At 38.4% G+C, this 25,658-nt stretch overlaps 1 protein-coding gene across 2 annotated transcripts; it reads right to left on the bottom strand.

Moving 5' to 3' along the window:
* Nucleotides 1–1,097: 1,097 nt before the first annotated feature.
* On the bottom strand, nt 1,098–18,366 carry LOC101731452 (5-hydroxytryptamine receptor 3A). Of its 2 annotated transcripts, none has more exons than XM_018093492.2 (11): nt 18,331–18,366; nt 16,602–16,645; nt 15,044–15,179; nt 10,512–10,672; nt 9,598–9,642; nt 9,093–9,202; nt 6,864–7,030; nt 5,198–5,355; nt 4,151–4,358; nt 2,628–2,834; nt 1,098–1,602 (listed from the first exon to the last, which is right to left on the bottom strand). In XM_018093492.2, the coding sequence occupies exons 3-11, from the start codon at nt 15,078–15,080 to the stop codon at nt 1,325–1,327; spliced, it is 1,371 nt and encodes a 456-aa protein (XP_017948981.2). In that variant the 5' UTR covers nt 15,081–15,179; nt 16,602–16,645; nt 18,331–18,366; the 3' UTR covers nt 1,098–1,324. The 2 variants fall into 2 exon arrangements, with proteins under 2 accessions (XP_017948981.2, XP_017948982.2); XM_018093493.2 differs by having other exon boundaries at nt 1,098–1,599.
* Between the last annotated feature and the right edge of the window lie 7,292 nt (nt 18,367–25,658).

The raw sequence follows: 25,658 nt of genomic DNA, 5'->3' as shown, positions 1-25,658 counted from the left end.
TGTGCTGGCTGGGGTGTATGCAAGCTAGCCCTTCTTCCTGCTTCGGTCGCCATGCACGCGCAGTAGAGGGGAAAACAAACTTTAACAAAAAAGCTGTTCTTTCATGCGCTGGCCCCCAGGATTCTGAAAAAAGAAAACAGGAGGAAGAGGAATGCTCATTTGCATATACCCTGGGTTGGTGCCTGAAGTGAACCCCCACACTGTTGGCATTGCGGGGTGCCAGGACATTTGGCTTATTCATGCCCTAAGAGATGGACCTAGGCACTGAGGACTTTCCATTAAACTAAAGGGGGCCGACCGAGGGGAAAGTGTGTGCCCCATAGAGAACAGCAGCTCAGGTGCTGTTGCTGTGCTGCCAAAGTGAGTGGCAAAAGGGACAGCAGAGAACCTGGCAGTTAGTGGTCCCTGCAGCCCAACTGCGGAAAGCCTGTCGCATCATGCATAAGACTGCAGGTTAATTCATGGTGGGCAAAACAGAACAAATGGTCCACCGCTATTTCTTTGCCCCTGGGCTGAGAACAGTGAGAAGTGTCCAAGAAGTGTGCCAACAATGCCCCCAATGTGCCATTCATAAAATGTAGCCCCATACTGCCCCTCCTCTACAGATGGGGGAGCCCTTTGAACTGGTGGCCATGGATTTTATTACAATCGTAGGGGCCCAATGAAAGACCAGACAGTTTAGACCACAGCCCATTTTATGTGGATTCACCATTTGGGTTCTTGTTTATAGATCAGATGGCTTACCTGTGAGATGTAGTGGTGCAATTGATAGGGGCATGTCCTCAGGCAACAGAAATGCTGGCATGGAAAGTTTGGAGGATGTTGGAGAAGGGAAGGGGGTCAAGTGACAGAAGATCGCTCCTTCCTTCCTCTTGTTCTAGAATAGCAACAGTTGGCTGGGGGTGGCTCTGTTGCCATGGAGATAGCTGGGGATAAATTTCAGAGGCAGGGACGCTTACCAGGATCAATTTTCCACAGGGACAGGGAATCTGAAATAGGGTCAGTCCCCCTAAAATGTGGACTGATGGTAACCTTAGTATAGGGGGTTTTATTAAACCAAAAAAATGCCCCTATTGAAAAAAGAATCACTAGTTTTGTATTTTGAGCATGGCATAATATTTTAATGTTCACAGGCCAATGTGTAGAATATATTATAATACAATGAGCATTCCTCATCCAAGGGATCTTCATAGGCCCTCCCTCACCCTAAGTAGACTGACCCAGCAGGCAAAATAGAGATACATTTTTAACGAACAAGAAAGCACAGGGATAGTGGCATAAATAAATAAAATATACAGTGCGAATTCAGCAAAGTTACTGTATGTCATGCCACCCAAACTGATACCATAATTACTGCAATAAGGGTTACAATGATCAGGTAAAGGATGAGAATGAATCGGTCTAGAACAAAGGCCACCATATGCCATTCAGACTTGTCTTCCTCCTCTTGTTTTGTTACAATAAGGTGTTGCCGTACCAGAAGCAACTCTCGAAGAAGCTTTTTGAGCAGTTTTATTTCCATACTGTCTTTAAATTCCTTTGAGACCTGTTTACTTGTGGAATTCTCCTGTTCAGGGAGGGAAACTGCTTTTTCAATCACTGCTGGAAAAAATATAAAAGATACGGTCAATTAGATAGACAGGGCTATCATAAAGGGGAGACAGCTGGGATTTTGAATATTTCAGCACAGGGCTGGAACTAGGGGCACTAGACATGTACCCTTTTTCTCTGCCAACCCCCAGCTCGGGCCATGGGTGAGAGAAATGCAGGTACCAGGAATAGCATCAGAGTGAGAACCAGCATGTTTCATGCATGTATGGGGGGTCTCATCATCCCCTTACCCTGCTTACTGCTCACCACTGTCATCTCAACAGTGGGGAGGCACATGAGCATTTCCCTGCCTCCCTTACTTACCCCCTAACTTGCACATCATCCAAAGAGCATGAATAAGAATACATATTTATAAAATATTCTGTAAAAGAATATTAATATCACTATTATAAAATTCATCTAGACTGTAGTGAATGAAATATAAATCCATTTCACAAATATTGACAATGGTGTGCATATTTGGTTCCATGGGCATATTGGGTAGATTTTGGGCAAAAATTACTCACTACATGCAAATAGTCCTTAGCGAGCTAGTTGTTAGGAAAGTTGTTAAAAATAAAAGTCCTAGGTATACAGTTAGTAAATCTTGCCATATGCAATATTTTCAAAGCTTTATTTAAAAAATAAAAAAATTCAATGATTTGGTTTGGTCATCTGTTTTCTGATGAGAAACAGAATTTAGGGCTGCTGCCCAGTCCAAGTGAGGCTCTTTTCTCCACTGTTCATTTTCTTTTCCTTTGTAATTCTAATGGTAATGCAAAACCTTTAACATTTAAATGCTCTTTGTCACCACTTAGGTTCCACGCATTTGACTGCTTGTGGCTGTGACATATCACCTGGATAACTTTGGTATATCTGGTGCGGCTGCAGATTGACAGCACTGAAAGGCATCCCTACATGCCTCTTTTGCTTGCTATGAAAAAGTACTGGGACTTGGGCACGATGGTGATGATCCACTGCTAGTTACATTAACAACACATATACCTCATTTCAAGCATCTCACAAAATATTCCCACCTGTGTTTTCATGGCCCAAAATGTTGGATCCCAGTTTTCTTTCATTTGTTGGAATTCGGACAAGAAAAGCCAAACGCTTCAGTACCCATAGCTTTAACCAGTGGGGTACTTCTGGTCGAACAGCAGAAAGGTGCAGCATGTAGGCTATAAATATTGAGTCTATAATGCTGACAATCATGATTAATAAGCACACCATGCAGAAAACACCTGAATAGTAAAGAGAGACAGAGCATTTTTCATAAAAATATTTCCCTGTGTTTTTTTCTTTTTTTTTTTTTGCAACAGCAATCCCTTAAGACTACAAGCTATTATATGTAGGGCACTCTAGTGCCCATATGTAATAATAGGGACTAAATTTGACCAGAAGCTGTAATCCAGACAAACCAATAAGATGTTGGTTTTTAAACAGGTGACCAGAAAATGCTATGGGTTACTGCTCCTGGGCAAACCTAGTGCCTTTTTTTGCATAACCCCTTAAGAAGTCTCTATGGACACCCTCCCCCGCCATGTACAGAGTGAAATGGGTGAATGACTAGGGTGAAAGTCCAGGGGACCCTGCACAGGATGGATATGTGAGGCAAGAACCAGTGTTTCCATTCGGCTTTTAAGGACACTAACTACCATTGGGATTAACAACATTGGTGCTTTCTTTTATACAAAATGCAATATAAAAATATAAAAAATCAGGCCCAATATACTGCTTCTAAAATTTGTAAAGTACTGTATATTATAAATCAAGTGGTGTAAATAGGGGAACAAGGAATTTGTTACAAAAACTGCACCTGCCCCCCCCCCACCCCAATCAGTTGTGACACTAGTTAGTCACTAGAAAATACTATCTACCTAATGGTGAAAAATATTCATTGGAAAAGAATAATATAAAACTTATTAATCAAAATGAAGCCAAATATTTAAAAAGTTCCAATAGAACTCATTTATGGGTATGGGAAATTGCCTTTAAAATTCGCTTAGCAGTAGACCATGGAGGACGAGCACCAATTACAAACAACAGAACACCCACGTGCCCTATATTTTAGGGCATGTCATCATACCTATTCCACAACCACAGTCCAGTTGGCATAGCACTTATGTGTCTCATTACTAGAGGTTATGGTTATTAAATGTACTTTGATGATGAGTGGTTGGATAAAATATATGGCAATTGGGTAGCCAGTTGTTTTTAATTGGTTCTGATTCCCCACAACCCACTGTTAAGTACTTATCTCCAATATTATTGAAGTCTAAGCTGAACCAGTTTAACAGATGGGTGCTGAAATCAAAATATGTAAATACCTATAAACAGGACCAGCACACCATTTGACAGCAATTCTTCTATTTATTCATTCAACATGCGTTCCAACACATGGTGAATGGATAAATAGAAGAATTGCTGTGAAATGGTGTGCTGGTCCTGTTTACAGGTATATATATAGTTTTTTTTTAGTAAGTTATGTATGGCTCTTGTTCATCATAATTTCATAGATATTAATTTCCAGTTATTAATAAAGCAGTGTGATTTTTACCTAGTATGGGAGGAGTATCTGTGTTGGGTAGAAAATCATTCAGAATAAGCAGAAGCACAGAGAATCCAAGGACAACTGTAATCTTAAATCCAAGACGTTCACCTCCTTCCATTGGAATAAACATACTGGCAACATCCACCACAACAAGAAGGCAGGCTGGGATGATGAGGTTAATGACATACATCATTGGAGCCCTTTTTATACTGATCTAGAAGGGATTAAAACTAAGATGTCATATTTTACAAACTATTGTAGGAATAAAATATTTAGCATACAAAGTTATCTAGACATGGGGCAATGTAGTAAAAGTCATTTACAGAAAAATATGCACATTATGAACAATATTCCTTTGTGCGGACAATTTTCTTTTTTGCAGATATAAAGGAAAACTTTACTTACTTAATATGTGAGATATTAAAGAATCATATCAAATTGTAATTTGCATATCAGTAAATATAACATTTTTACATATTTTTACCTTGAAGACATTCGATAGCAAAAAAAACAGGGGAACTAAGATATAATCGCTGGGGGTGCCAAATGTTATGCATCCCCTAGTGATAATAATTGCTTTCCTGATATCCTGGTGCCTGTGCTCCTCTGTACTAAAAACTGCACAGACCTGGGGTATTTCTGTATAAGCTCCTTGTTGCCATTTTCTTGAGCTTCTTCAGTCCTCTCTGTTCAGTTCTGAGCAAAAAATTGAAAGCTGTTATTTCACTCTACTGCACAGATGCCTGCCCAGAAGATCGTGGTGAATGAGCTTATATAGAAATATCTTGGGCAGGTGCAGTTTTCTGCATAAACACTGTCCCTGGGTATCAGGTAAGTTATTATAATCACTGGGAGGATGCCTAACATTTTAGTACAAGACTATCCATCAGGATTGGGGGTCCAATGATAGGTCCAATGACAGCATGAAAAGTTAATGTGTACAATATTATGTGTACAGTTAAGTGTATAACATGCTTTTTGGCTAGAAATGCCTGTATATGCCAGTAGAAACCTATATATACATAGATTAAAGGTCTGTTCTAATTCCAGTACCTGATAAATCATTTTACTCCATGTCTCCCCATTTTTAGAGATATTCAAGGGAAAAACCTTAACATTCTGTAAGGACCATTCGCCAGTAGTAAAAGTAGCTTTGGATAGTAACGTAATATTGCCTGCTTTGAGGCCAGAAGCCAGGATCACATCCTTAACTGGAAAATAAAGGAGATTATATAAAATGTATATAAGTCATATACAGAGCCAAACATAAATGTGACCCTCTGAACTAACATACTGTAAAAAAAAAGTCAAACTCTTCTCATACACTAAAGCAATCATATGCAAGCTTCCCCATACCAGAAGTCACAAACTCCCTGCTAGCGGTGTAACTTGTATACAACAGACTGGCTATCATTCTACAAAACCTCCAACCTCTCTACGTCCTGTCTGCACCTGTTCTATCTGACAATCAAGTACTGTACACTGCATTTATACGGTAGGGACAGTCGTGGTAAGAAAAACTGCCAGAAAAAATTCCAGCCCAAAAGAATTTGTTCTGGCAGTTTTTCCTAGTTTGTGTGAACACTAATTTCTTTCTCAGGTTTACCTCTCTGGTAGTTCTGAATATGCCCAGTAGGTGGCAGGGGATTTCATTATAAAAGGGAAAGCCCGTATGGGCTCAAGGTCTTTCCTGGGACCTCATCTCATTGGGAGGTGGCTACAGGTGAAATTGTGAGTTAGCACCCTGTGGTGGTTAGACCGCTAGTGTAGGGACACGAGTGGGTGAGCTCAGGGGCAGGTAGTGTGCCAGGGAGCAAGACCCCACCGCTTGATCACCTATTTTGGGGGAAGTGGTGTGTTATATGATACTGGATAATGACTCTGATCATTTGGGTGCAATTGATGTTTATCATTATTGATAGTCCAGGAACAATAACTGCTTGGGAATAATGAAGTTTATTTTGTTCACATGAAACTCCCAGTGGTCCTGATTATTTACCTAAAGCGAAGGACTCCAACAAACATCCTAGAAGATTCCCACCCAGAGACGTTAAAGGTAATAGGGTGATACAGTTGCTGGGAGTTGTTCCACAGGGGCCAGTTTCAAGTGTGCCTTGGGATAGCTGCACACAGGCCAAACACCCTCAATCCTCCTGAAACCAACACCTAAGGGTGCACTACACCCAAAAAAAATTTTTCAGGCGAACATGGCATGTTTGAAATTGCAATTTTGCAACTTCTGCGATGTAAAAGGTTACCCATACCAATTCACCAAGTTATTTTATCCCAGTATTATTATTATTATTATTATTATTATTATTATTTCACAGAAAAAGTTTTACCAATAGATTTAATATACATGTAAAAGAAAGGATAACATTACTGTAAATGTATTCCCCAAATATGGTTTATAAATGAAATTATATTTCTTCATTCATTTTCTTATATATAATTTTGTCATGGCCAAGGAAGCAATCGAACCAGAGGATAGGTCTATTGAGTATACCAGATGCAGGTCTCGAAATGTTTCAGGAGTTCTCAAGGAGACAAGGAACCTCTCCCAAAGGATGAGAAACCAAGTCCCCTAGCATTAAAAATTGACTTAATACAGGTATGTGATCTATTATCTGGAATGCTTAATGCTACCTGGGGTTTTCTGAAAAAGGAGCATTCTCATAATTTGGATAGGTTTTGATATTCACCTAATGTGCAAACATACCAGGATTTGTGCTTATACCAAATGTTAAGTTACATTTCTGTTCATCAAATGGAAATTTATATAGGTCCAAGGTGCATGTGGTCATGACGTTCAGGGTTTTTGTTCTCTGCACTGTGCCATTATTATAGAGATGCACATATAACACATCAAGAGAGTTGTCCTCTATTCTGTAAGAGAACACACAATTATTTGTTTCTTTAATTTACCACCAAAAAGCAATGCACTTACATAAGTCTCCTTTAAGGGATACTGACATGTTTAGGGTAATGGTCGCCTGCCATTCTCAGAATTCATTGTCTTTTGGAAGACATTTTCCTTAAAAAAAAAAAAGCAGTAGTAAAGTTACCCAAATGTCCAGCCATTACTAAGGGGCAGATTTATCAAAATGAGTTTGGAGCTTAATACATAAAAACTCACCCATGTTCTGTTCATTCATATGGGATTTGTAGAAGCATATTATCAAATGGTGAGATCTAACTTTGACCCACTGATAAATATGCTTCTAAAAATCCAATAGGAATGCATAGAATGTGGGTGAGTTTTTATGTATTAAGCTCTATACTCACATTTTGATAAACCTGCCCCCAAGTTTAGCTGTTTATGTTAGCGATGACCAATGTTTTGGGATACAGAAATAAGCTTGCACGTATGCCACTACTCATTATGGGATTAAATTAGACACAGAAGGAGCACTAAAGGTCCCCCATACACGGGCCGACTATAGCTGCCGATATCGGTCCCTTGGACCGATTCGGCAGCTAATCGGCCCGTGTATGGGCAGAACAGAGCGGCCTGGCTGACCGATATCTGGCCTGAAATTGTCCAGATCTCGATCGGCCAGGTTAGAAAATCCGGTCGGATCAGGGACCGCATCGGCTCGTTGATGCGGTCCCCGAACCGACTGCCCCATAACTACAAATGTAATCTGATCGTTTTGCCCCAGGGCCAGTTACTTTCTACCCGATATCGCCCACCCGTAGGTGGGGATATTGGGTGAAGATCCGCTCGCTTGGCAACATCGCCAAGCGAGCGGATCTTATAGTGTATGGGCACCTTAAGTACTTTGGATAATAAACTTAGAAGTATCAAGCAATGCCAGTTCCAATCAGGAAGGGCCAAGGTATTGTCTTGTAATTCTTTACGAGTTACTGGCCCCATCTAGAATATTCATTCAAGTTTGCTTAAAAGGGATAATAATGAGAAAAAGTCCAGAGAAACAAATGCATATGGCAAAGGAAATCTTGCCCAAACTGTAGCAGAAACATTTTAGGGGAGATATGATAACTATGAGTAAATAAGGAGACCATATAATAAACTCTTAGAAGCTTAATTCACCAGTAGGTCCAAAACAAGAGGCCACTTGCAGAAAGGAGGTTATAGCTAAAGATGTGGAAGTCATTTTTTACAGTTAAAACTAGTTATATGCAAATCTTTTCACCAGGCAAGGCACGTTGCGCTAACAAATACATTAGTTAAGAGATGGTTGGACCCCTTTTTAAAAAATAATAAAATGCAACGTTACTAAAATTAACTCTTGGAGGCCCATTTATCAACATTTTGATTTTTGTAGGTTTAAAGGTTTTTTGAAACCACAAATGCCACGGAAAACCATGAATGTCTAGTTATTAATTAAAAGATCCTAACTAAAAAGAGCACGAAATGCAGAACGAAAATTAAAAGAACACAAAAACCTCACATTTTTCATTTTCATAATAATATTCGTGCACTTTCAAACTAAACCCGAAAACCTCCAAAGCCACAAGTAAAACAAAGATTGTTACAATTGTTACAAAAACAGCTCTCATTGACTTCCATGTGACCTCCACAGATTTTAGATGGCGACATTTTGTGGGGGTTTTTTGTGGGGTTTTTTCTGCTCAATAAATCATGAATTTTTTGTGTAATTAGGAAAATCCATGATCTTTAGCCCTAAAAACCACAATTCATGAAACAGATAAAAATACCAACTTATGGGCCCCGTAGTACAAAGCTGATTCACGAAGTGGTTCAATTGCCCCTAAAGTCAGATGAAAAAAATGTTTCCCCCTCTACGGCAAATTTAAAAAGCTTCAGATGTGAGTTTCTTTCACCTTCACCTGGACCAACTAACAGTTAGGCAGGTTTTAAAAAAATGTTGAACTTGATAGACAAATGTCATTTTCAACCTCATCCATTATTTTTCTTTGGCTTATCTATTTCACCCCAAGGCAGTGGATTCTAGTGACGCACGTTTCTGAAATATATATATCCGGGATCCAGATTGTACTCTCGGGAATGGAAACTCTTGATATGCCACAGAATTCTTCTGAATCCCAGGAAAGAAGCTGGTTCTCCCACGTCTGCAATAATAGGACAGTATAAATAATACTCCACTCTGCAACACATTTGTCAGAAACTGTAGGATTCTTTGATGTCTGGCATGGTGCAGAGAGATGAAAAAAATTGCTAATAGGGTGCCACTACTCAGAAAGGGATCCTGTTCTCAACCTAAAACCTATAGGCCTATTAGTTTGACATCAGGAAAGCTTTGGGAGGGAAGTAATAAGTTTGTGCCAGCATATGAATTATGAATTTAAAAATCTTGCTAGGCAAATGTAATTGTCATCTATAAGGAGGTGAGCGGAAGCCTAGATATTGGGGTGGCAGTTAATGTGATCTACTTATAATTTAATTGAACTCAATTCAAATTCATTCAAACTATTGCACATATCTAAGTCAGTAATGTTTTCCTTACCATTTCAATGTCCATGAGTGAAGACAGCGTTTGTAACTTCTCATCCTAAAAACACATATAAAAACCATTATTATATATAACAAACTCAGAGCATGCTGCCCCTCTTTACATTTGAAAACGCTGGTTGGGCGGAATTATAAAAAACTGCAAAGCAGAAATAGTCGTTATTATTCAGACATTTTGTGATGAGTTGGTACAAGAGGGGTAATCTAGATTGTACACTAGAGAACTATACTGTATCGTTGTTATGCCATGTTCATCCCCATAGCTGTGCATAGATCCACAAGTTTGCTTTCCTTTCAATTCCTACACCTGAAAAGAAAGCAGCCTTACAACATTTCACTAATACAGGGCCAGATACCATAAGTGAATTTTTAGTATAACTAAGAAGCCCAGGTTCAGACAGGCCCACAAAAGTATCAAAGGCCTCACTAAGCACAAGCCTAGGAGAATTCCCATCAGTCCATCCCAATTTGAAACATGGGCCTATGCAAAAACCTATTTCATTTGGCTGTGTGTATATATATATATTTATACATATATATAATTTTCTGAGTTTGGGCCCAGAGTGTTGGGTTCTCTGGTGGCCTCTAGAGGACCAAGACACTAAAGAATCCAGCTGGACTTGGTGGAAAGATTTGTGCAGGCACCTTACTTTTTTTCCCAAACAGCTTCCATGACAACTTGGCCATCCCTCTTTATATGCATGTGGGTTTGTGAATTGACCCATTCTAACTACAGTTCAACAAATGAAAGACAGTGCAGGGAAATATTGGGGCCCCTATTATACAGGTTATTATGGTAAATAATGGTCATTTTGTCCCACAGGACAGCATGTACATTTTATTTGTATCATTGCACCAGGGATGTTCTACTGTTTGTTGCAACTGTACATGATTATGAAATAACCATACCATTTGCAGGACACTTCTGAAGGTCATGTCTAATGTAACATATGTAGGCTCTCTCCAGTCTGTGACAGGACGTAAGTATACTAGAGTAGGAGATAATTGCAGTACGCCCAGAGCATCCGTGACATTGTAATAGCCACATGTCTTCTGACATTGTGTCACTGCTGCACAGAGAGAAAAGCACTGATCATTGATTCATTCAGTTAGTAGGTCATGTAAAAGTCTATGTTAGCAGTATTTATTGGTCACCAGATCACTAGTTTAACATTTTTGACATGTAATGTCTTTCATGACAATTACAGATATAGAAGTACATGCATGCAAGGTTAGATTAGTTTGGCGGCTTTTGTTTACATACAGTGGTGTGAAAAACTATTTGCCCCCTTCCTGATTTCTTATTCTTTTGCATGTTTGTCACACTTAAATGTTTCTGCTCATCAAACACATTTAACTATTAGTCAAAGATAACACAAGTAAACACAAAATGCAGTTTTTAAATGAGGGTTTTTATTATTTAGGGAGAAAAAAAATCCAAACCTACATGGCCCTGTGTGAAAAAGTAATTGCCCCCTGAACCTAATAACTGGTTGGGCCACCCTTAGCAGCAATAACTGCAATCAAGCATTTGAGATAACTTGCAACGAGTCTTTTACAGCGCTCTGGAGGAATTTTGGCCCACTCATCTTTGCAGAATTGTTGTAATTCAGCTTTATTTGAGGGTTTTCTAGCATGAATCGCCTTTTTAAGGTCATGCCACAACATCTCAATAGGATTCAGGTCAGGACTTTGACTAGGCCACTCCAAAGTCTTTATTTTGTTTTTCTTCAGCCATTCAGAGGTGGATTTGCTGGTTTGTTTTGGGTCATTGTCCTGCTGCAGCACCCAAGATCGCTTCAGCTTGAGTTGACAAACAGATGGCCAGACATTCTCCTTCAGGATTTTTTGGTAGACAGTAGAATTCATGGTTCCATCTATCACAGCAAGCCTTCCAGGTCCTGAAGCAGCAAAACAACCCCAGACCATCACACTACCGCCACCATATTTTACTGTTGATATGATGTTCTTTTTCTGAAATGCTGTGTTACTTTTACGCCAGATGTAACGGGACACGCACCTTCCAAAAAGTTCAACTTTTGTCTCGTCGGTCCACAAGATATTTTCCCAAAAGTCTTGGCAATCATTGAGATGTTTTTTAGGAAAATTGAGACGAGCCATAATGTCTTTTTGCTTAAAAGTGGTTTGCACCTTGGAAATCTGCCATGCAGGCTGTTTTTGCCCAGTCTGTTTCTTATGGTGGAGTCGTGAACACTGACCTTAATTGAGGCAAGTGAGGCCTGCAGTTCTTTAGATGTTGTCCTGGGGTCTTTTGTGGCCTCTCGGATGAGTTGTCTCTGCGCTCTTGGGGTAATTTTGGTCGGCCGGCCACTCCTGGGAAGGTTCACCACTGTTCCATATTTTTGCCATTTGTGGATAATGGCTCTCACTGTGGTTCGCTGGAGTCCCAAAGCTTTAGAAATGGCTTTATAACCTTTACCAGACTGATAGATCTCAATTACTTTTGTTCTCATTTGTTCCTGAATTTCTTTGGATCTTGGCATGATGTCTAGCTTTTGAGGTGCTTTTGGTCTACTTCTCTGTGTCAGGTAGCTCCTATTTAAGTGATTTCTTGATTGTAACAGGTGTGGCAGTAATCAGGCCTGGGGGTGACTACAGAAATTGATATTGAAATTGAAAATTGAAATTGATAAACCACAGTTAAGTTATTTTTTAACAAGGGGGGCAATCACTTTTTCACACAGGGCCATGTAGATTTGGAGTTTTTTTTCTCCCTTAATAACGTAAACCTTCATTTAAAAACTGCATTTTGTGTTCAATTATGTTATCTTTGACTAATAGTTAACGGTTTTTGATGAGCAGAAACATTTAAGTGTGACAAACATGCAAAAGAATAAGAAATCAGGAAGGGGGCAAATAGTTTTTCACACCACTGTATTTCATATAGATACTATAATTCCTAGGTGACTTTTGACATGCAAGATGATCACTTTGCAGCCATCAAGCCAAATTTCAACTATAGATCACAACCATGTCATACACTCTATGCATTACTTTTGCATAATTAAATATGCATTATTAGTCAGACATATTTAAAATACCCAACATTAGTGCACCCAACATAGGGCAGTGCATCATATGTAAGTGCTTGCGTTTTAAATCTGTTAGCACAGGCTAAAATAAAAATATTAGTGCAGAGAAAATGAAAAAAGAAGAACTAAACCCTAAAGATGTATATGGCTAGAAATGCCATATTTTATATACTGAACTTATTGAACCAGCCTAAAGTTTCAGCATCTCTATGGTAGTAATGATTCAGTACTTCAAAGCTGTCACAGGGGGTCACCATACTGGAATCTGTAAAATGTGTCTGCAACACCTATATGCTTAGTGGGCTCTGAGCAGCTATGCTTAGGGGTGGTAGCAAATTATCAAGTGCAAAATGAGGTTTCTCTGTTATAGAGGGGGGTGCTACAGTGCTGATTATTAATTTCTGATGCTAATTACACCGATTTCAGAGCCGTCATGCACTGATAATCTGTATTATTTACTTCAGCCTTATAATGTGACATTTATATTTTATATACAGTATATTGTTAACTGGTCCCTAAGCTCAGTATCTGACAACAAAGGGCATTTGCAGGGCATCAGCAAAAAAGAATATGCTACGGGGGCATCTTTGATGGCACAGATCTTCACTGCTAAAGGGCTGTGGTTGCTTTGGGCTGGTAAAGAAGCCCAAACATAATGTACGTGTGTCTTTACTTTTTTAAGTAAGCTTTTGTTCACTTTTAAAGAGGTCATTATAATATACAATCATTTTTTTGTCTCATTTTGTATTGCATTCACTTTTTATATACCTACCAATATTTTCAAATTAAAATCAGGGGAACATGCCCATACACAGTCCCCAGTGTGTATGCCCCAGTTATACCCAGACAACCCCTACTCAGCCCAAAACCAGGCCCACACTCCATCCCTTGTATTTTACTTCCATAAATATGGCCATAACTGCTGGAGGTGCAGGGGAGAAAACTAAACTGCAACATGGCCCAGGACAGGAAGGGGTCAAGCAGGCTGAAAATATCAGAAGAAAAGAAGAAAACACATGCAGTGAGAGAATTTTGTAATTGAAGAACCGTTCTATATAAACAAATCATCAAGTTACTGTGCTATGGTAATGGTTAAAGAAAATGGGTGTTAGCTAAAATCATATGACTGAGAGAAACTTAATAGGTACAGGCAAGAATATGCCAGCAGAAGTATAGGTACAAATTTTCATATTAAAAATAAAATCAATTTTTTCCAAGCAAATGTCAATTAAACATCCATTTTGTTTTCAGACATAAACAAACACTATTTAGTTTGATGATACTATATATTTAAAGAAAATAAATCTGCCACAAAGCCGGTCTAGTATGCTAATCCCTTATGTCTACAAAGGCGCAGCCCTTGCAGTGTTAACATGAATGTTGCAGTACTTTTAATGCGCAACTTGTTTAAAAGAAGAAGTGAAACATGTATTGTGCTTGGGAAGTAGACAAGGAATTAATATACAGCTGACAGTTATCAGTCAGTTATCATTCACAAAAGATACCCCCCAAATTTGTTGCACCAGTTTCCAACAAAAATAAAGTTGTCACAGGGAAAAGATGTGGAAATAAATGCATTGGTCTTTGTCTGAAGATATCGAGTGTAGCTGCTAAAGGAGAACTAAAGCCTAACTAAAGTAGTAGGGAAGAAATATTGTACATTATGTTTTGTGTTTCTGCATCAGCGAAAGGCAGCCACAGCCCTATATCAGGGAAGATCTGTGCTTTCAAAGATGCCCCCAGTAGCTCCCCATCTTCTTTTCTGCTGATTCACTGCACATGCTCTGTGCTGCTGTCAGTTACTGAGATTAGGGACCCACTCACAATATACTGTATGTAGAACATAAATGCCACAATATTAGACTGACCATTAATTACTATATGACATTTCATAAACCAGTGGAATTAGCAGAATTTAGAATTATCAACCCCGTAGCATCAGTTTATATGACAAGCCAATCTTATTTTCTACATTATAATTTGAGATGACCCTTAAGCTTAGCTTCTCAATAGCCACTCTGAGCCCACTGAGCACTTTCCAAGATGGGGAGCTACTGTGACAAGTTGTAAGTCCTGGATTATTGCTGCTATTGAGATGCTGACACTTTAGGCTGGTGCAGTAAGTACATTATATAAAATATAGCATGTTTTGCCATATACATTTTTAGGGTTTAGCTCTCTGGTAAAATAAGTGCAAATATTCCAGATGGATAAGGTAAATGTTTGTTCAGTTCCCAAAAGAAAAAAAAAACTGGATTCATAACAGACGGTAATTTTCATAGTAACAGTATTAAATAGCTGATATTTTCCATATAAATGTGATATATGTAATATACTTGTCCCAGCACGTGCTTTGGCCTGTTTAATAAAAAAAAGAGAAAGTCTTACCGCATCCAAGATAAAGAAGCACCAGTATCGTAAGCATCTGAAGTCTGTTTGATAGAGGTTGAATTCAGCTTGCTTGATGGTATTAAATTTTTATTTCGGAAAGTGTCTTAGAGAAGTAGATTCTGTACTCTTGACTCTTTGTGATGCATAGTGTAAAATGAGATGAACACAGAGAGATTTCAAATAAAGAGGCAAAACTGGAATAACAGCTCAGGCTGGTAGAAGTGTTGGAACAGAATCACAAACACTGATGCTGGCCAAATGTGAGGAAGTAATTCATGACTATACAATGTGTCCACCTTTAACACTTTCTTTCAATTTTTGTAATCACTCAACTTTCCTAAAGGACAATCAGCAGGACAGTTAATAGAAAGCCTGGCCTCTCCCTTAGCTTCCAAATTTTTCAGGAATTATCAGCTGTTAAATACTCGCTATCCTGACCCATATGGAAAGCTGATGGACATGTCCTTGGAATAAGACAACACGGGCTCAGTGGTCTGTGAACTGTAATTAAATGATATGCCACTGGCCTACAAAGTATATTAAGGGGGGGCTTTATCAACGTTCGAGTCTGATTTCTTTCACAATTTTTTTTTTGCTCTAAAAAAACTCGAACTCAAATTATGTTTCAAAAACTCAAATGTCTGGTATTTATTAAGTGCAAAATACCTTTAAACCCTGATGTAAACATTTGCCATCTAAAATCTTGCAAGTTTCTATCGAAATCAATTGGAGTTGTCCATGGCAAAATCAAGTCATATTTTCAAACTGGAATTTTTTACATTTTTTGAGTCTGTCATATCATATGAAAACAGAGTGTAGGGATTAGGTATTTAAAGCACAAGCACATGGGGCACAGATTGCTGAATGGGCTCTGTAATTAACACTGGTTTAACCACCTTTCAGCTGCAGATATTTAGAATAAAGTTTTGAACATGTCTGCTGTTCCATTTGCTTCTGCATGAAAGGGCAAGTTTTTATATTCAAGTTTTTCACTTAATAAATCTTGAGCATTTAACTTTTAGAAACTTAAATTCAGTCTCACTATTATTTTTATTATTTAAATTCACCTCTGTTGACTTATTTGGCTTTTCATTTCTGTTTTCCATTACTGTAAAAAAAAAAAGGCAGCTATTGAACATTTTCTGGATGGAATATTTGGATCCATGATGGGTCAATAGAATGTCACTTTCCACTGGCCAGTGGTAGCCCAAAACACTAAACAAAAAAAAAAGTGATTTTTATGTATTTAAATATAATGTATTGCTACTCTACAAAGGTAAAAAGTGTTTGCTTCAGAACCTCTAATATAGTTTATTTAAATAAGCTACTATACTGTATAGCCTTGGGGGCTGCTATTCAAGTTCCTATATTGTACATATTTGCATAGCAGATAAGAGATACATTGTTAGGAATACAATTCTTTTAGTATTTTAGAGGAGGTTAATAAGAATTAGGTATAATTGCTCTAATGGCTCTTAAAGTTACCAGGAACAATTTTTTGCAGCCCTTGATAACTTTCAGAGCGCTGTCTCCTGTGGCAAGGTTCCCATCTTACCTCATGGTAGCAGCACCCCTGTATCTACAGTATTTGTCCAGTACCTGCAGGTAAAATAATTCTCAGCATTATTGTATGAGGGAAAGAGCTATGATTTATATTTAATCCCTTTTTATCTCCCCTTAAATATTAAAACTAAAATAATAAATACTAAAACATTTTTTACATTGTAATAGGGCATTGTATACCATATTGTTATAAAGGTTTTCATAATTAAAACGGCTTACCTATGCACACAAAAGCAATGTTAACAGGATAACAAAAACAACTTTTTTAGTTTGTAAACTTTCGCTTAAGGCAAAGGTTGGCAACTGGAAAATTTAGACAGGTATCAAGTTTAAAGCATCCTTAGGGGCCAATCCTGGGGTACAGTGCAAGTTAAGACTGACTATCAGTTTTCAGTTACCACTACCGTATATGAGGTAAAGCCACTTCAAGGCCTCATTAATGCATAAAACACAGGGATACGCAGGTGCCAAGTCCCAATTGCAATGAGTTTTTTTTTATCCAACTCCCTTACCATCTCTTGATAAAGAAAACATTTCACAATTGTGAATCACAATTTCATTCCAAATCACAACAGTGTCATATTTAAAATTGATACTATCTCCCCTCTGTACTACAATTGCCTTCATACTACATTTAGTAAGGGGGAAGCACTGCTTGGGGCAAAATACTTTATGTGAATAAGCTATAAAAAAGAAGATAAAAAAGCTTAACAAGTGACAAAGATCAGAATCAACTGCTGAAGGAGCAGTTGCTGCAGCTGCAGGAAAAGCTGGAAGATGCAATTCAATACAGAAGTGCCTTGTTGGAGAGTACGAGCAAACCTGAAAGCGAATATATAACCATGAGATGATAGTAAAGCTTTTTACTAGCCCAAGGGGCAAGGGAATGCAGTTGTGCCACCTCCTAAGCCTAAAGAGGCAGAGATTAATTGTAAACCTTTACATTTTTCTGAGTTATGTGATATGGCCAAGTCAGGAACAGGAACTCAAAAAATGCTGACAAAGTTATCTGGGGGTGGGTTGAGTATACCAGAAAGAAAGCCTTGGTATTAAAGCTCTAAATAGTAAGTATACACCAAAGTAAAGGAATGAGTGAAAATTGGGATATAAAGTCCAGTCTGTGGACCAGACAGTGCAGCCAGATTCTGATAAACACTGTATTGGGGCTGTAGTTTCATAGTTTTGACTATGGATTTTCTTGCTCCCAGTTCCACTTTGTTAAATGAGGAAATGTGTGTGGAACACGGTTTAAAATAGTCCAAGTATTTATGGTTTGTCACATTATAAATTATGTGTAAATAATATTTAGTTTGCTTTTTCTTGCTGGTCCTATCAAATATTTAAGGTATTCTGCTTCTTTTGCAGCAAAGAATTACAAATGTACTATCATGCATACTGGAGCATTTTTAGGCAGAAATACACTGCATTTTTATAGCGAAGGGGCTGTTTCTTGGCAAGGGTTTTTCCACTTGCTGAGAATCAGCCCTGTGTGGCATAGCCTTAAACCCCCTTAAAGTTCCACAATTTGGTTGGGGCACACTTTAGCTCATAACAAATAGTATTGGTGTATCGATCATTCACAGTTCCAAAAATATCAAAGAATATCAAATAACTGGCAATGTCATTCGGTGGCTACTAAAGCAAATAAAGTGCTGTCTTGTATAAAAAGGGGCATTCAAGGGATGAAAACATAACATTATAGGTCCCTGGTAAGGCCTCACCTTGAGTATGCAGTGCAGTTTTGGGCTCCAGTCCTTAAGAAGGATATTAATAAGTTGGAGAGAGTGCAGAGACGTGCAACTAAACTGGTAAAGGGGATGGAAGGTTCAAATTATGAGGTGAGACTGTCGAGGTTGGTTATTTTCTCTGGAAAAGAGGCGCTTGCGAGGGGACATGATTACTCTGTACAAGTACATTAGAGGGGATTATAGGCAGATAGGGGACCCAGAGGCCACCCCTTTAGATTAGAGGAATAGAGCTTCCATTTGAAGCAGTGTAGGTGGTTTTTCATGGTGAGGGCAGTGAGGTTGTGGAATGCCCTTCCTAGTGATGTTGTAATGGCAGATTCTGTTAATGCCTTTAAGAGGGTGTGATAACCTGGTACACAGGTGTAGCAGAACTAGAAAACCCACATGGAGATCTTAGATAGCAGGGTAGAACTCAGCTTTATTCATGGCTGCTCTCTCCACACCGTGTGTCCCCTCCCCTTCGCCTCCACTTCCTGTGTCCCAACCTCATTACTCCACCCAGTGCTAAGCTGCTAATGCATATTAAAAGGAACAGTTAACATTCATACAGGGATGGAACAACATTACAGAGGGGCCTGGATGAGTTCTTGAACAAGCATAGTATCCAAGGCTATTGTGATACTAATATCTACAGTTAGTATTAATGATTGTATATATAGTTATGTATGTGTTGGTATAGATTGGTAAGTATGGGTTGTGTGTGCTGGGTTAACTTGGAAGGGTTGAACTTGATGGTCTTTTTTCATCCCTATGTAACTATGTAAACAACAAATATGTTTTAACCCTAATTGACTGGGTTTTAGGAATATCTAGGAGAGCAAATAGGCACTGTCCCCACATCTCCCACTAACTAGCCTTATGGAACCACTAGTGTAGGTTAATATATTGGCAATAGGCAGCTAAATCTACATTAATCTACATTAGAGAGTGTGGTTCACTGAAAATCGAAATGGAGCAACAGAATAATTTAATTGTTGCCAAAGAAGATGTATATGCTGTTTTCAAATGCAAAACTCAGCTGCCTTCAGCTTGTGAGCTCTGTGGACAGTTTGCTTACAAAAATTCCTTTTTTCCATTCAAAAGGTTGGAGCAGGTGTTGGCAAAACAAAACTAACCTTGTTTATTTTACATGCAATTTATCAACCTCCTGTGGGAAACACTATAGCTGTACTAATATTTGCCCACAATCATGCAAAGTTGGTTGGACTAATAAAAATATTTTCAGAAGTATGTTTTTTTAAGACAAAAAAGACACCAACTAATGTAACAACATGTAATGAGAGCAAAAAACACTTATTTCTTATCTCATTTGTACACTGTTTTTCATGGTTAGAGGGTATAGGGTTTTAGCTGCAGAAGGCAGGTATTGATGGGCAGAAGCAGGAGGCAGATGTCTGAGGATAATATGGGTTTGGTTGCGGTGTGCTGCTGACAAAGCCCAGCATCTCCCCATCTCGCCATGTGCTTTTGCAGTGATTATGCTAAATTTTGATGAGTCACTTTTGAGAGGACAGCAGTATGGGATTTCTTCTCTCTGGTCTGGTGACTTGTCTAATTGCTGCTTTATTCAAGGTCCTATTGTTAGGGGCTACCTGACAGCCAGTTAGTGCACAGGTAGTATCAGCGGTCTCTCCACTGGCTGAAATATGCTGATGGAAAAAACATTATGGCAAGATTCAATTAAATGACAAAAGCTCTCCTAATAGAATTCCATATTTTCCCATAGATTCACATGCAGTTCAATGAGAAAAACTTATATCATGGTTTATTACATGAAAAAACCTGGAACTGAATGTTTTGTTCTGTTCAAATTGAATTTTGCCCATCAGATTTCATATGATAAACCATAAAATAATTTGTTTATATTCTAGAGCTGCATTGGTGTTGTTTCGGCTATTCCTTTACATAACCTTTGACATTTCTCATACTGTTGTTTCTTAATTTTTGTGTTCCCATTTTCTCCTGAAAGGCACTGCATACACTGTGTAACATTATGTAAAGAAAATAACAGGCATGCATATTGGCCCAGATTCAATTTGATGAGATAAACTTATCCCATGGTATATCACATGAATACTCCATTGAGGTCTGGGGGGAAATCTGGAATACAATTAGAAGTTCTTCTTATCAAAGTGAATCTGGCCCATTGTACTACACTTTGCAACGGTGCTAATAACACTAGGATATAGGCTTTACTAGATTTGGTAAAATCCCTGCATGACCAGTTATAGTTTTGCAATAAAGCTATTTATAACTCCAAGTTATTTCCTGTTTGTTATTTTATTTCTAAAGTAAAAACTTTTGATTGGTAGAAGTTTTAAGATTTCAATTATTCTCCTTTCTTAAGTTTTTATGTATTAAGCCCTAAACTCACATTTTGATAAATCTTGTATTAAACCCCATATGTAGAAGCTCTGGAGCACCTATCTTTAAAAATAAGTATGTTAGAATTTACACAAAGGGGCAGATTTATCAAAATGTGAGATAAGAGCTCTCCACAGAAAAATTCACCTACTTTCTATTCATTACTATGGGATTTTGGAAGAAGGAATATATAAGGTAGTAATTCTCAAAAATCTGTACCATTTGTAAATTCTGGAGTTCTTAGCATTCTTGTAGGAGGGGGGAAAAGGAGAGTGGAGAGAGGGGAGAACTGTGCAGACTCGGGGGCCACGGGAATTAAGGATTTTTCTGAGAGAGGAAGTCAGACACCCGAACAACATGTTTACAAAAAAGGATACAAGAAATCCCGTGTTTCTTTAGAGGACTCAGTGAAGCATTTCTGTAAATGCTTATGGCTGTATTTACATAGACCTTTCTGATAAAGCTTACTTAGTTTCTACCTCTCCTTCTCCTTTAAATCACACTAAATTGACACACTAAATCCTTTCTCCAATTAATGGAATATATGTGTTATTGATTAGTATTTAAAACAGTAATTTCCTACACATAACTAAATTAAGCACTAACGCCCAACTGCTTAGAATTACAGTTATGCAACAACAAATAATTTGTAACATGCTCAAGTGCTATATAAAATCAGTGAGAAAAAAGTCACTTAATTTAAAGTTTGCACAAAAAAGCTGAAGCAATTCACTACAATAAAGTGCCACAGTACTTAAAAGGTGCAAATTCAAATAGAGTTGATAGTGCATCCATATTCCATTAACTCGTTTAAGCTCTCATTCTACTCACAGACTTGAGATAATTGCAGTGCATATCATATACGTTTTCCAAGAACCTTTGTTCCCCTTATAGATACTTTAAAAAGGTGCGCATCAAACACAGCCGAATCTTTACTTCAGAGTCAGTGCGGTTATATTAGCAGAGCTACCGGAGGAATCCGGTCCCCCTCTAATCTGCCCCAGCAGACCCAGATGCGGTTCGGGTTGTGTGCCTCCAACTGACATCTATCCAGCACCAACGCATTTCGCCCAATACGGCTTTCTGAAGGTAATCGACGTCATCCTGATCCAAGCCTCTTTATAGTCTCTACTAAAATTCTTTAAAGGAGAACTAAATCTAAGATGAATAAGGTTACAAATGCCATATTTTACAGTATATACTAATCTGACTGCACCAGCCTAAAGTTTCAGTATCTCTATAGTAGTAATGATATAGGTCACAGTAGCTTCCCATCTTGGATTCTGTTAGAACTGTCCCGGACAGTGCACATGCTCAGTGTGCTCTGAGCAGCTGCTGAGGGGGAGAGAGGAGAAGGAAGGAAGAGAGGAGCAAATGGAGCAGACTTGTGCCGTGCCCTAAAGGATTTTTCTGAGAGAAGGAACTGATACCGAAGAACATGTGTATACAAAAGAATAAAATAAATCCTGTGTTTCTTTTGATAGAGGACTCAGTGCAGCTTTTCTGTGAGTGCCTTTCTGATAAAGCTTACTTAGTTTTAAAGGGATACTGTCATGATTTTTATAGTATACTTATGATTTCTAAATTATACTTTTTACATAGCAAATAATTCACTCTACCATTTAAAATTTTATTCTTGAACCGACAAATGTATTTTTTAGCTGTAGTATTGGTGTGTAGGCAGCCATCTCAGTGCATTGTGCCTGAAAGAGCCGTCGCTACTCATTAGAACTGCTTTCAGGTAACCTATTGTTCCTCCCACTCCCATGTAACTGGAGGAGTCACAAGCCAGACTTGTATTTCTTACTATTGAGTGCTGTTCTGATATCCACTGGGAGCTGCTATCTTGCTCCCTTCCCATTGTTCTGCTGATTGACTGCTGGAAAGGGGGTGATATCACTCCAACTTGCAGCTCAGCAGTAAAGTGTGACTGAAGTTTATCAGAGCACAGGTCACATGGCTGTGGCACCCTGGGAAATGAAGAATATGGCTAGCCCCCATGTGAAATTTCAAAATGAAATATAAAAAAAATCTGGTTTCATTTTTGAAAAATGGATTTCAATGCAGGATTCTGCTAGAGAAGCTCTATTAACTGCGTTTTGAAAAAAAAAACATGTTTTCCCATGACAGTATTCCTTTAACCTTTCCTTCTCCTTTAAGACACACTAAGGGGTAGATTTACTAAAATTCTTAACACTTTTCATTTATTTTAAAATTCGAATAAACTTGTTTCCAAAAATGTCTTACATTTACTAAAAAATCTGAAATGAAAATGTCAGCGTGGAGAAAGTCACAGAAAAGTTGCAATTTATTGAACAAAAAACCCAAAACCTCTAAAGTTTTGATGCAAAGGATGGATCCTTCAGAGAAGAGAAGGAACATCTGCCATCTAACTTCTACATGATCACGGCAAGTTTTAACTAGCAGTTACTGGCCCCTTAGGTGCCAGTCCTTGGTTCTTTGCTTTTTAACTAGTTTATTAATGACCTGGAGTGAGTGGAGAGACGTGCAACTAAACTGGTCAAGGGGATGGAAGATTTAAGCTATGAGGTTAGACTGTTGAGGTTGAGGTTCTTTTCTCTGGAAAAGAGGCGCTTGCGAGGGGACATGATTACTCTGTACAAATACATTAGAGGGGATTATAGGCAGATAGGGGGTGCTTTTATCCAATAGAAACAATCAACGCACCAGAGGCCACCCCTTTAGATTGGAGGGGTGAGGGCAGTGAGGTTGTGGAATGCCCTTCCTAGTGATGTTGCAATGGCAGATTCTGTTAATGCCTTTAAGAGGGGCCTGGATGAGTTTTTGAACAAGAATAGTATCCAAGGCTATTGTGATACTAATATCTACAGTTAGGGGCACATTTACTAATCCAGAAATCCGAATCACGAATGGGAAAAAATCGGATTGGAAACTTGCGAAAATTGCGACTTTTTCGTAATTTTTGCGATTTTTTCGTCGCCGTCACGACTTTTTCGTAAATTGACGCGACTTTTTCGTAGCCGTTACGACTTGCGCGAATTGTCATGACTTTTTCGTAGCCGTTACGATTTGCTCGTATCTTGTCGCGACTTTTTCGTATTGAGCGCTCGTAAACGGCGGGCAAACCTTTCAGACTTTGCATGATTTTGGAAGCCTCCCATAGGACTCAATGGCACTCTGCAGCTCCAACCTGGCCTAAGGAAAGTCACGATACTGAAGCTTGAAGGAATCCGAAACTTTCGTACTCAGCGCGACGGCTACGAAAAAGTTGCGACAATTCGTGCAAGTCATAATGGCTACAAAAAAGTTGCGACAATTTACGAAAAAACTGCAAAATACCAACCATTACGAAAAAAACGCATTTGGACGCTTTTCGGACGTTCGTGGATTAGTAAATGTACCCCTTAGTATTGATGTCGGTATATATGGTTTATGTATGTGAGTGTATAGATAGGTAAGTATAGGTTGTGTGTGCTGGGTTTACATGGAAGGGTTGAACTTGATGGACACTTGATGGTCTTTTTTCAACCCTAACCCTGTAACATTTTTTTTTAAATATAAATAAACACATTTTCACAAAAATCTTGCATTTACTGTCACACAAAAGACCAGTGATAGAAATCCAAAACCTCTAAAGTTCTCTCCTCCATGAAAGGGACATCTGCCATTGAATTCTACATGATCTCGGCAAGTTTGAGCTGGCGAATTGTCAGATTCTGATTTTTAGCCATTTTGACACATAGTAATCTGAGAAAAATCACATTTTTTTTTTCTGCAACTTTTAGTGCTAAAAATCTGAATCACAAAAAAAAAATCTGACAGTAAATGGGTATTCTGATACATATCTCACATTTTCTGTACTGCATGTTATAAAATCTTTTATTTCAAACTCCTGTTTACTCAAGTTTGACCTAAATGTTTTCTTGTTATCTCTATGCCTTACAATCTCCACATTTCAAAAAAGCCCTTAAATAGGGGACCATTAAATGTATCCCCATCTCTAGTATCTGTCTTTACATAACTACTAGTTTAATTGCTAGGAGTTTTTACATAGCTACTAGTTAATAGGCTGTTCAGATTGTTAGCTCTTCTCCATGTCTCTCAAATACTCACCTCCCAATATTACGTCCCAGTGTTTCCTCAAAATATTCCTTATTTCGTATAAACATTATACTGGGAAACAAAGGTTATCATATTTCTTTCTGATCTTATCATACAGGATTATAATTACACCTGGCAGACAGATAGCTGTTGCTATCAACCTCTTTAAAATATGTTTTAGTGCAAATCCTATTACCCACATAGTTCTAAATCTAACATATTAAAATATTTCTGACTGTAATTTGCAGTAAATTTTAAATTCATATTAACCAAAAAGGTGTCTAGGCTTTCTTTATCCCCTTTCCAAAACAATATGATATCATCTTTCTCTCCTTGCATTCAAGTGCTGGTTTGTTGCAGTATAGAATTTTGAAGTTTTGAGGAGAACTTTATAACTGGCTTTCGTGTGAATTTTTGTACCCTTATATTTTATTACCTGTACTTTACACCACAACAGGGGTGTAACTTTGAGGGTGTAACAAAAATCTACAGAACACCATGAACAAATGTGAGTCACCCATGGCCCCCACAATGCCCCCCTCACAAAATACCCGTGCCTCCCCCCTCCAGGCCCCTGCACCCCCAGCCCCTCCCCCATGCCTCTGTGCAACTTTACATCTTTATATGTTTCCATGGATATTATACCAATTTTACTTGCAGCTTTACTCATGCTTGAAAAAGATATAAAAAACAAAAAGCAATTTTAAAAGAATTCAGTCCTATGTGTTCTGCCCTTCTCCCTTGTGGGTCACTCATGCTAGAAGATTCTATATAGAAGTGGCAACAGCTTCTTAAGTAATGTTATCACATACTATACGCTGAGCTGTCATAAACAAACAATTTAGCACTCATGG

Source organism: Xenopus tropicalis, chromosome 4, assembly GCF_000004195.4.
Source record: "Xenopus tropicalis strain Nigerian chromosome 4, UCB_Xtro_10.0, whole genome shotgun sequence".
In the NCBI taxonomy this organism is placed as follows: domain Eukaryota; kingdom Metazoa; phylum Chordata; class Amphibia; order Anura; family Pipidae; genus Xenopus; species Xenopus tropicalis.
Note: the sequence above shows the minus strand (reverse complement) of the source record. Positions and strands in the feature narration are given on the sequence as shown.